We start from the raw sequence: 12,011 nt of genomic DNA, 5'->3' as shown, positions 1-12,011 counted from the left end.
AAATATCATACATCTTTCAGGTAATGCCTCAGAAATGTATGTACAAAAGAATTTAAACCCATTCAGATGCTTTGATATCTATGACTTTAACATTCTTTCCTAAGACGATCTCCAGCTTACTCAGGACGCATTATATTCCAAACTTTAAGGTAAATCAAAAAACGTGCTCAAATCTACTGTCAAATAGAGCATTCCTGTAATCAACGAACATTAAAATAAATGCTCTATATTTTATAAGAAATAATTTTTCTGTACCGTTTAACATGTACATTATTTATTTTTTACATTTTCATTCGAATAAATAAATCATAGATATCCTATCCAAAACTTCCTGTTTTTTAACTTACTCCCCAAGAGTAAGCGAAAAAATTTAATCTAGTGACAATTGAAATTGGGTAAGATTTCAGCAATTTTTTTATTTTATAAGTCGCTTTTTCGGCGCATCAGTATTAGTCAGTATTTAGGCTGATGTTCATGTTTCGGTGGATATCAACAGCATATTTCTTAAAACAGATTTTATTTATCTTCTAATACAGTAGGTTACTGAAAGCTGGGATTGTAAATCATTAGATTTAACCTTCATAATGGTATCATTATTATTATTATTATTGTTGTTGTTGTGCTGTTTTTAGCTGTCCTTGTCTCTTGCACTCCATTTTATATAACCTCAGAAAAAATAGGGAATATAATATTATGCTCTTGCAGAAAATCTTTTTATTTGGTATGGTTCGTCTACAAATTCAAAAAAATCAAATCAAATCTGAAGGATTTCAGATTGTGACGATTCATCGTATGAAAGATTTCCTGTCTAGGAATAAGTCAGGTAATGTCTTCTCGTCCGAACAAATGTGTGCAAATGATTTTATTGATATTTATAAGACTTTTTTTTTCTCTCACACGCACACGCGCGCACACACACACGTACACACACACGTGATTATATATATATTATATATAGATATATATAGATATATATATTTATATATATATGTATACAGTTATACATATAAATATACATATACATGTACATGTATATAAAGGTATAAGCCACAAAGGAAAAATAAACAATGGAGTTTCTGCGAGATCTTTACTCAGCAGACAAACTGACTTACATGGGAAATTGAGGGTACAGGAAAGGTTGTATAACTGACAGATAGGGATTATAAGGAGATTAGTACCTAGAATCCAACACGCCTGGAGAATGAGCAACTTTTCCAAACACGCATAAACATGGGTACAATTTTTAAGAACAAAAAAGATTAAGTCCATAACTGCTCAGACACAGGGAAAAGACAATTAAAGGGCTATACAGGGCGACAGCTGACCACATTCAGATCTTTGGTAAACAAAAACTATTCACTAAACTATTAAACATACATATCAAAGAAAATATCTCTAAGGCAACTAATATGTATTTAAGTCTGTATATCTTTGAGGTCATTCTTAAACATGTTACAAATACAAGGGTCTAAATGAAACAGGCCACGACTAATATTAAAGTTACAGTGGGAAGTAAGTTGTATCATGGCAGATTCTAAAAGAGTTTGTGATAAGAAATCTTTTGATCTCCAATTACTGACTACCAATCCAATTTATCCGGTGTTTTTTTTTTTACTTAAATGAATGAATATTGCATTAGATGTTTGCCCAGCTTTGACAGAATATTTATGCTGTTTTAATCTTACATCTAAGCCCTTGTTCGGACTGTCCGAGATAAAAGGGGGGGCATCCATACATGGAATTTTATATATTATGTTGTTGCTTTCCCTGGGGCCAATTTTTATTAACATTCCTTTTAGTGTGTTATTATAGGAAAAAACAATGTTGACCTTAATGGCTTTTAACAATGATTTAATTGTTTTAAATCCGTTAAAATAAGGCAAACTGAGAATGTTCTTAGAATTTTCTTTCTCTGTGTTACTTACACTATAAAACTTTTTTGTGGGCTTTATTATAAATTCTTGCTGCCACGCCGTTTTAAGAAGGTATGACAATCACTCATTCAACGAATTTAGCTGATAGATAAAACTCTAATAATTCGAATGAGTTGAAGAGATATTAGTCGTAGAGTTATGAGGGAGAGACCAGAACTGATGGAGTGAAATTATTGCAGGTGCGTAATGAGAGACATTATTCCTAAGCAAAGCAGGTTAGGAGATTGTTACGAAATTACGCATTCCTTAACCTTTCATGAATAGGTAAGAAATTAAAGCATATATTTCCCATAAACGCGAAATTTAATAAATGAATACTTTCAGATGCAATAGATACAAGCAGATATAAATATATGAAAAAAACAGGCAGTACAATTATACGAAGTAGATGAGCCAATGGAAATTAGAATGCCTTCCTAGGCTGTTTCCCACGATCAGTGCAACGAAATTACGATAAGAAAAATAACCTCGACGCTAATATCAAATCCAGGTCACTGAATCATAATTCTGGCCACAGTGCATCGGAGATTTTCTGAATAGGTCTTTCAAATGAACGCGATTTTCTGAACGAAGGTTTTGAAAATTTGTCCTGCAGGAAGTATGCATCTTTCGAAATATATTTCATGCATAAATGAAAGATAGTAGGCAGTCAGAATTTTCTAAAAATATAAAAATGCCGTTTATTTTAGAAAAAAAAAAGATCCAAATTATAGACGAAAATTGTTGTGCAGAAATACGTATTAAAAATGATAAGCAATAAAATTTTACTCTTGGACAGTCTCGCATACATTCTTAGATATCATTTGAGTATATTTCATTTATTTACCACTCATTTATTCATACATTCAACGTCGCAAACAACATCTCATTTTTCCATACTTCAACACCGCAAACAAACGCCAACATTAGTCTCATAAACATACAACTCTTTATACTCATCCAAACATGTTCAGATGACGTAAGTTAAAACGCCGAAGTATACAGATGAAACGTGCCGAAAAAACCACTAGAGTCAAATTCAGTTTTAAATCGATCTATCAGGCTTGTTGACATTGAAATATATAGCAAAACGTGAGTAGGGTAAACTGTGATTGGTTGCAAATAGGTATGTGGGTTCTGTCTTGTATAAGGATTATTAACTTGAATTATATATCTTCTTCTTCTTCTTCCCAGCTTGTTCCCATTTTTATATGGGGTCGCCGTTTCGGATGAGCCGTTTCCATCTATTTCTATCTTGTGCTTCTGCCTCATCAATTCCCTTCTCATTTAAGTCTCCTCTCACACAGTCCTTCCATCTCTTTCTTGGTCTCCCTCTTTTTCCTTCTTCCTTGCACCCTCCACCACCCCCATAGTATGTCTCCCAGCGTGGTTCTCATCTCTCCTCAACAGGTGTCCATACCATCTCAGCCTCCCCTCCTGCACTTTCTTTGATACTTCCACCACTTTAGTTGACCCCCTTATGTAGTCATTTCTGATCCTATCCACTCTTGTTACCCCAGACATCCACCCTAAGTCATTCTCATTTCTGCCACAGTCCATCTTCTTCTGCTCTGCTTTTCTCATGCTTGCTGTTTCCGTACCATACAGCATTGCTGTTCTTACCACCGTCTTGTGAAATCTTCCTTTTAACCTAAGCGGCACTCTTTTGTCACAAGAACTCCTGAGGCCGCTCTCCAGTTGTTCCAGCCTGCCTGTACCCGATGTTTACTTCTTCTTCCATACTTCCTCCAGCGTTAACAAAAGATCCCAAATACTTAAACTTATCAACTCTCCTTATTTGCTCTCCACCAAGCTGAATACTTTCTCTATCATCCCCTTCAGTGGTGGTACACATATATTCTGTCTTGGATCTACTTATTCTCATTCCTCTGTCCTCCAGTACTTGTCTCCATCTTTCCAATTTCACTTCCAGATCTTCCCTGCTTCTGCACACAGAACAATATCATCCGCATACAATATGTTCCATGGTACTGTCTCCCTTACTTCCTCTATTATAACATCCATCACTATGTTAAAGATAAATGGGCTCAGAGCCGACCCCTGGTGTAATCCTACTCTCACCTCAAAACCTTCTGTCTCCCCAACACTGCTCCTCACTCTGGTAAATACATTCCGGTACATCTCTTGTATCAATCGCACATACTTCTCTGGCACCATCTTCTCCCTCAGGCTCCTCCATACCTCTTGTCTCGGGACTCGGTCATAAGCCTTTTCAAGGTCAATGAATACCATATGTAGGTCCCTTTGTCTTTCCTCGAATTTCTCCATTATTTGCCTCAGACAAAATATACCATCTGTTGTTAAAAACCCCTTCCCTTCATAATCCCATCTGCTCTTTACCTATTTGTACTTCTTCTCTCAGGTCTAGCATCTATCATCCTTTCCAGTATCTTCAAAGTGTGGGACATCAATTTTTTAATGGCCCCTATAATACCACACTCTTGGACATCGCCTTTCCCTTTAAAAATTGGGATCAATATACTCCCACGCCACTCATTTGGTATCTTTTTCCTGTTCAAGGATCTTTATCATAAGAATCGTACAGTATATCCACTCCTTCATCTCCTAATGCTTTCCATGCCTCCACTGGGATCATGTCTGGTCCGGTTGCCTTCCCATTCTTCATCTTCTTCAGTGCATTTAGTACCTCCTTTTGCCTAGAAAAACCTCATTACCATGCCAATGTTCACTTGCCCATCCTCTCTTATTAGTCTATTATTTTCTTCATTTAACAACTGTTCGAAATATTCTTTCCATCTCTTCACAATGTCTTCCTCCTTTCTAAGCACTACACCCTCTTGATCCTTTATTTGTTTGATATGTGTTATATCTTTGGTGCTCTTATTTCTAGCCTTTGATAGCTTGATCATCTTCTTTAATCCTTCCTTTGTCCCCAGCTCATTATACACATCATCAATACGACTTTGCTTTAGCTTGGGCTACCACCTTTTTCACCACCTTGTTTTTCTCTCTGTACCTATTTCTGTCTTCCACTGACTGTGACTCTTCCCATCTTTTCTTTGCTTCCTTCTTATCTTTTACTACTTTCTCAATGTCGTTCATCCACCATCCACTCTCCTTTTCTTCCCATATGATACCAGATGTCTCTCCTAGCAGCTCCTTCCCATGCCTTCTTATTACTGCTGCATTTCGTGCCCACCATTCTTGAACATCTTCAATCCCTATATTCAATATCCTCCAAAACCCTCCTCTTAAACTCTCTCTTCTTATCCCTTTTCCTTCTGTAATTCGTACCATTTAATTTTCCTTATCCCTTTAGCTTTGGTTTTTCTTTCCCTTTTCAACTTCAAGTCCATACATAGCAGCCTGTGTTGGGGGGCGTACATGGTCGCCTGGAATAACTTTGCAGTTCTTGACCTCCACCAGATTTATCCTTTTATACAAGAAATAGTCTATCTGGGAGAATCTTCCCCCACTCCTATATGTTATTAGGTGTTCCCTTCTTCTCAAAGAATGTGTTTACTATTGCCATGTCGAATGACACAGCAAAGTCCACTACACTCTCTCCTTCTGGGTTTCTCTCCCCCCCCAATTCCATGGCCCCCATGCACCCGCCCAATCGCCTCATTTCACTTCCGACAGGCCATTCAAATCTGCCCCAACTATCACCCTCTCATGCTCTTCCAGTTCTTGCATTATTCCATCCATGTCTCTCCAGAAATTTCCCTTCTCTTCTTCTGTGCAACCAACTTGTGGTGCATAGGCGCTTATAATATTCAGAATCTCTCCTCCATAACACATCTTCAATCTGATGATACGGGTCATTCTTTCTATGCACTTCTATTACCGAGTTCTTTAGTTCCCTAGGACAGTACTATGCCAACTCCCATTTCTACCTTGTTTATTTGCTCCACTATAATATGCTTATATCCATCTCCCAACTCTTTAGCTTTATTTCCTTTCCACCGCGTTTCTTGCACACACACAACATCTACTTTCTTTTCTCTCATCAAGTCAGCCAATTCTCTACCTCTCCCAGTCATGGACCAACATTTAGCTGACATACTCTGAACCCAATGTGAGCTCGCTTCTTTAGCTGCACCCGCTCCTAATGCAGTAGCCCTCGCCTTACCACAGAGTTACGGGCGATGTCTCTGTGCGTCGTTTACGGAGTACGCCCTAGCATTACCTCTTTCCATTTTTTGGTTTTGGCACATATTTTTACAGCCGGATGCCCTTCCTGACACCAACCCTCCCTATTTATCCGGGCTGGGACCGGCACCCATAAGGACTTGGTTGCCCCCCCAGGTGGCTAGGTTTTAACTTGAATTATATATATATTAATATATATATATATATATATATATATATATATATATATATATATATATATATATATATATATATATATATATATAGTTACATGTATCCCTCTAGCACTTGTCTTTTAAGTTTTCCTTCATAAAGCATGTAGAGTGTTTCGTTCAGGAATATGCAGATTCCTTTCTATATGCAGCAACCGTTTTTAAAGTCAAGTAGAGTAAAAAGACGAACGAGATGTTTTTGAGTTTCTGGATCTCATCAGTCATAACGATGTCCATTGTGTGACAATACCTGTCACTGGCCCTTATGTGGCCTTGTCGTTCAACTAGCCCTGAATCATATTATCTGAGTCATAACTGTTGCTTTAATAAATCCCATTCATCCACCTGCATTTAAGCCAAAAATAAGCCAAGTTCAGGAAGTGAGAAACCTTTTGGGGACTTCTCCCTTCCTTTTCTCTTTGTTTGATTTCCCAGTCAGTTTCTCAGGAGTCGTTAACAAGGATCACACCTACATATCTTATTATTTTCGCATGTGTACCCATCATGGCCTCTTGACCTGACCTCACAGACTTTGAGACCCTAACTCTCAGATCTAATTAGCATCTCTTTGCATTCTCTCCATCTCTTTTCTGGGCTGCTTTCAATAATCTTTTTCAGGTACCTGACCGGATTGTTTCGACAACAAACAAATATTGACTTCAACAACCCCTACAGTGTGTACTCTGCACTAGCCTTTTGTCCCAGCATTACACCCTAGCAGTTGACTTGTTGAGGAACACCAGTAGCCATACCCGGCTAGTTATTTCTACTACTCTTTGACACTGGAATGGGACTCGGCTCAAAGTCCTATCCTGATGTTTCCTGATGCTGTCACTCTGAAGGTGGTCTGTGTTACAAACCGCCTTGCTACCTGAGTGCTAACCCTGGCATGAACCTGGAAGTGCTTTATTCTTTTATCCCCGGTCAGGACCTGTATGTGACGACTCTCTTCCACTGACGTTCTGGCTCTAATCTACGCAAATGTTGTCCATGGACTAATGTACAGTGACTAGAAGTTGATTATCAGCTTCACCACTTTTCCCTGCTCTCATATCTTCCAACTGTTCTCCTGTTCCCATTCCATGTTCCTGTTATCGAATCTCCTTCAGAGTTTCTAGTGATATTGGCTGCGGAAATTATATATTTTGTCTCATAATTACGTCTAAGACAAGCATTGCCTTGATTAATTTGTATAAAGTGATTTTGATATTATTACAGTGTTAAGATTTTGTGGTACTTTGTATTCTAGTAAATATTAGTGATTTTTACATGAGGCTTCCCTAATTATCTATTGTTACAATGTCCCCCTGCTTTGCAGATCTGTGTAAAAGTGCCCAATGTGTGTAGTTATGTGTAGTTCAACAGCACCAAACCAACACATTTACTGTCAGTGCATTCGGGTCAAGGATCCTGGAATTCCCAGTGAGAGCATACCTTGCTTACAGTGCTCCACTCCTGTAATATCCTGTTTTTCATTATTGCATCATTTTTTACTATTTAGCATTAGTACTGGCTAGCAAACAGTGGCACTCTTGTTTGAGATTGTAAATAATTCCAGTAAAGTGATACGGGCTCTGTTGATAGCCTCTATAAAAATTTATTCTTTTGATCTCCTTAGCGAATTATATGGTAAGTGAACATATCGCGTTTACTTCCATCCTTTTGCAGTTACTTTGGTTTTCATTTACTGAGTAAGTTAACTCATTTTTCTGCTTACATGTGCCCTATCCAAAATTGTGTGAAGTAGAGCCATTGCTCCAATTTTCATGTTAAATTCTTTTACCCAGGCAATGCCCTGTAAAATATATATATATATATATATATATATGTGTGTGTGTGTGTGTGTGTGTGTGTGGGGGGGGGGGGGAGGGGGGGGGAGGCGGCGCTAAACCCTTTTTTGTCTTTGAATTAGCGAAGACCAGGATATTTAATGAACTCGTAACAAATTGAATATGACAATTTATTACCAGTTCATGACAGTGTTATCTAACAACTTATCACACAGTTATCATAGAATTGCCACATCCTTGTTATCGTACAAGTATTATAGTTCGACAGATCTAAACTGATACATTGTTTTACTACTTTGGGTAAAAACCCTGTTGCCACATCTACCAGTTATCCAGTTTTGAATACCTTACTATATAACACAAGAATCGATAAATGGGTAGTTTAAAGTCTTTAGCATGTTTTGATGAACTTACGCGTTTCACATATTGTGATTATAATTCTATTTGTAATTAAATGAGAAATCGCATTTATAAACGTGACGGTTGTTTCGAAGGACTCTGCCACTTTTCTTGTGACCTTTGACAGGCGATATGCAGGTGGGCCAAGCCTATTAAACCATGAAGTTTAAAGGACTTATCTCTTAAGCTACTCTTTGGATAAGCCCCACAGCCCGGTCTAGCTGAGAACTTTAGCGCCAAAAAGAATGACTTCTTGCTTTAGGTTACCGAGAACAATAGTCAGTAGTGAAATTAATTCATTCCTACACAAAGCACTCTGTGAAACGGTTTATCATGGAAGAGTCTCCAAGCGGTCATCTGCCAGGAAAAGCCCGACGAGTGGCTTTTTTCGTTTATAAGTACTTCGTCACAGAAATTATTGAATGGCCGTCCACTTAGTGATGTGTCGCAAGCAGTTTGTACGTGCCACTGAAGCAACAAAGTTGAGCGAAGCTACCATTCATCGTTGTTGTAAAGAGGCAAGGGAGTCTGAGGAAAATGTTGCCACTACCGCCGTTCATCAACAAGAAGACACGGAAAGGGTCAAAACCTGTGACAAACATAGACGACTTTGATATACTTTGCGAAGAATTGTTCTCTATTTCTGTCAGAAGAAAAACCTAATCTTGATAAAATCTTATGTGAATTTAAAGAAAATACGGAATTTAGTGGAAGCAAGGAATCTTTGCACATAATTTTAAAAGAACTGGGTTTTAAATACGGAAGAGTGGACGGAAAATCATTTCTTATAGAACGGCCTGATGTGGTTAGTGCAAGAACAAAATTTCTAAGGAAAATGAAAATGATTCGAGAGAAGGGGAGTGATTCAGTGATATACATAGACGAAACTTGGGTAAATCAAAACTATACAGTGAATTATTGCTGGATGGATAAGAATGCAAAAAAAGCAACGGGAGTGAAACCACCGACTGGAAAAGGGAAAAGACTCATAATTCTGCATGCTGGCTCTAAGGAAGGATTTGTACCAAATGCAGAATTGGTGTTTGAATCTAAAAATGATGGTGATTACCACCATCAAATGAATTCTAAAATGTTTGAAGAATGGTTCAAGCATCAACTTCTTCCAAATATACCGCCATCGTCCATCCTTGTTTTGGATAACGCCTCATATCATTCCGTACGAATTGACAAACCTCCGACGATGGCAGAGAAAAAAGACGTCATGAAGGAGTGGCTAAAGAATAAGGGTGCAAATCCAAGTGATAATTTGAACAAGTGTGAATTACTGGAAATGGTTAAATCACTTTCGTATGGAATTGGAAATGATTATGTTATAGACAGAATGGCACGCGACAACGGACATCAAGTGGTTAGGTTACCTCCACATCACTGTGAATATAATCCTATCGAACTGATTTGGGCCCAAGTAAAGACTTATGTGGCAAAAAGAAATAATTTTAAAATGGCTGATCTTAAACCTCTCGTCAGAGAAGCAATTCAATCAGTGACAGCTGAAAACTGGGCAAATGCAGTTAAGCATTGCGAAAACTTGCAAACAGGCGATGCTGCAAAGGATGTATGTATTGATAAATATATTGACTCGTTCGTTATTGAACTAAGATCATCTGACGACGAAGATTCTTCGTAATGTACATTTTGTATATAATTATATTATTACAATTGCTGTGATATTATTGTAAATAAATTAATTCTCTCCCAATGATGAGTTTATATGCAACAACCTTATAAAAAGTGAAAATTGTTACATGCAGTAGATTAATGAGTTATAATAAATCTTATTTACACTATGTTTTCATATTTGTATGTCATACATTTTTCAGAAGAAATGTCATAAGAAATAATGAATGGTGATGCCAGATTTTTTTACTTAAATGGAAAGTATCTTTAAATAAAATGCTATGTAATATATGCAAAACTTAAAAGGTATGAATTATAAAAAACATAAGAGAATATTACAGCCTTAAAAGTAATAACCAAATGGAATGGGGATCAATGAAATTGTAATCAAAAGAGAATAGGGCAGAATACTGTGTGGTTTTAAAGACAAAATATACTATGAAAAAGGAAATGAAATTTAAGTAAATCATAACTTGATGAATGAAAATGAGTGGAAAACCTAAAATAAAGAGCAATGAAATGCAAAATATTACAAACTTGTTTAGGAAATGGATAGTAATGGTGGACAGAAAATTCAAAAATCAAATAAAGAATAAATAGAATTTACTCAACTGACAACATTATAAGAAAATGTCATAAGACATAAGGAATAGTAATTACCGATTTTTAGTTATTTTAATGAAAAAGATCATCAAATGAAATATATAATATATGCAAAATTTAAAGGTAAAAGTCATAACAAATATAACAATAAATAAAGTCTCAAAAATAATAACCAAATAGAGTGGGGATCGAGTTTACGGATTAAGATTATACGGTCAGTTTCATTAAGTACTGTCCCAAATATTGCCCCGTTGGGAGATGGCTGAGGACGTTAAGAAGGGACGATTTAAAGGTTAAGAGAGAAGTGGCTACAGGGTTTTTCTCAAGGACGTAAACAATCTTAACAGTTTAAATCTGTTGAACTATAGTACTCTAATTTTATCACAACCCCTATTATCTTACAGGTGAATGAATGTATGTTACGACAATCCATCTCTCGGTTATTCTGTCTAATGAAGAAGGGCTGCAATATCTCCTAAATTTAGGTCTTGGATGAATAAATTGGCTTTTGTTTTTTCTTTTATCTGATAAAAATCGTCTTTATCTTTACCTGATATAAATCGGAGGATCAATTACCGTTATTATGACAGTAATCGTTCCGACGGCGCGATGTTATTGTGGGTGAAATAACTCCACCGAGAAGAAGCCTGTTTAAGAAGTTTGTTTTAACCAGGGTTGTTTTTCTTTCTCATTTTTCTAGGTTTTTTTTTTTTTTTTTTTTTTTTTTCTGTTCCTTCGGGTCCTTCATTAGGTTTTCTCAGTGCTGGTTCTTTTCTGTCTCGCCCGAGCAAGCATCGGTAATTTGAAGCAAGGCGTTGATGAGTTTTGCCCAAAATGAGATACCATAATATTTTGTTAACGAATTCAGTTACATCTCTAAAACAGTTTCAGTCATTGTTACCTAGATTTCATTTCAATCGTTTTTGTAAATTTTCTTTTAAATTGTGTCAAGTGCTTAATGACAATGTCAAAATTCAGTGTAAATATGAAACTTTATTTATGAAAAGATTGAACTCCTTAAGTTGGACCAGAATTTATATATAATTTGATCAATAAATTCACTTATCAAGTGAATCATTCCTGGATATTTAAATATAATTTTATCAGTAAATTTATCAAGTTAAATATCTGATATGTTTAGGAAATAAAGTAGTTTTATTTAACAAGCATGATTTATCATAATCTTACAAAGCAAAAACAAGGCAGAAAATAAAACCAATGAACCTTAACCGTTAAACGCCGAGCCTCTATTTACAAAAGTGCCTGTCGTATGCCGGCGGCGTTCGGGAGTTAACGCCGAAGCGGAAAAAAGGTTTTTTTCA

The 12,011-nt window shown here is 36.6% G+C and overlaps 1 protein-coding gene across 1 annotated transcript; it reads left to right on the top strand.

The window, feature by feature from the left end:
• Window positions 1-9,373: 9,373 nt before the first annotated feature.
• Window positions 9,374-10,096, top strand: LOC135209785 (uncharacterized). The gene has a single exon (XM_064242565.1). The coding sequence runs from the start codon at window positions 9,374-9,376 to the stop codon at window positions 10,094-10,096; it is 723 nt and encodes a 240-aa protein (XP_064098635.1).
• Window positions 10,097-12,011: the final 1,915 nt, after the last annotated feature.

The sequence above is a fragment of the Macrobrachium nipponense genome, chromosome 38 (assembly GCF_015104395.2).
Source record: "Macrobrachium nipponense isolate FS-2020 chromosome 38, ASM1510439v2, whole genome shotgun sequence".
Classification (NCBI taxonomy): domain Eukaryota; kingdom Metazoa; phylum Arthropoda; class Malacostraca; order Decapoda; family Palaemonidae; genus Macrobrachium; species Macrobrachium nipponense.
This window is presented reverse-complemented; position numbering and strand designations above follow the sequence as displayed.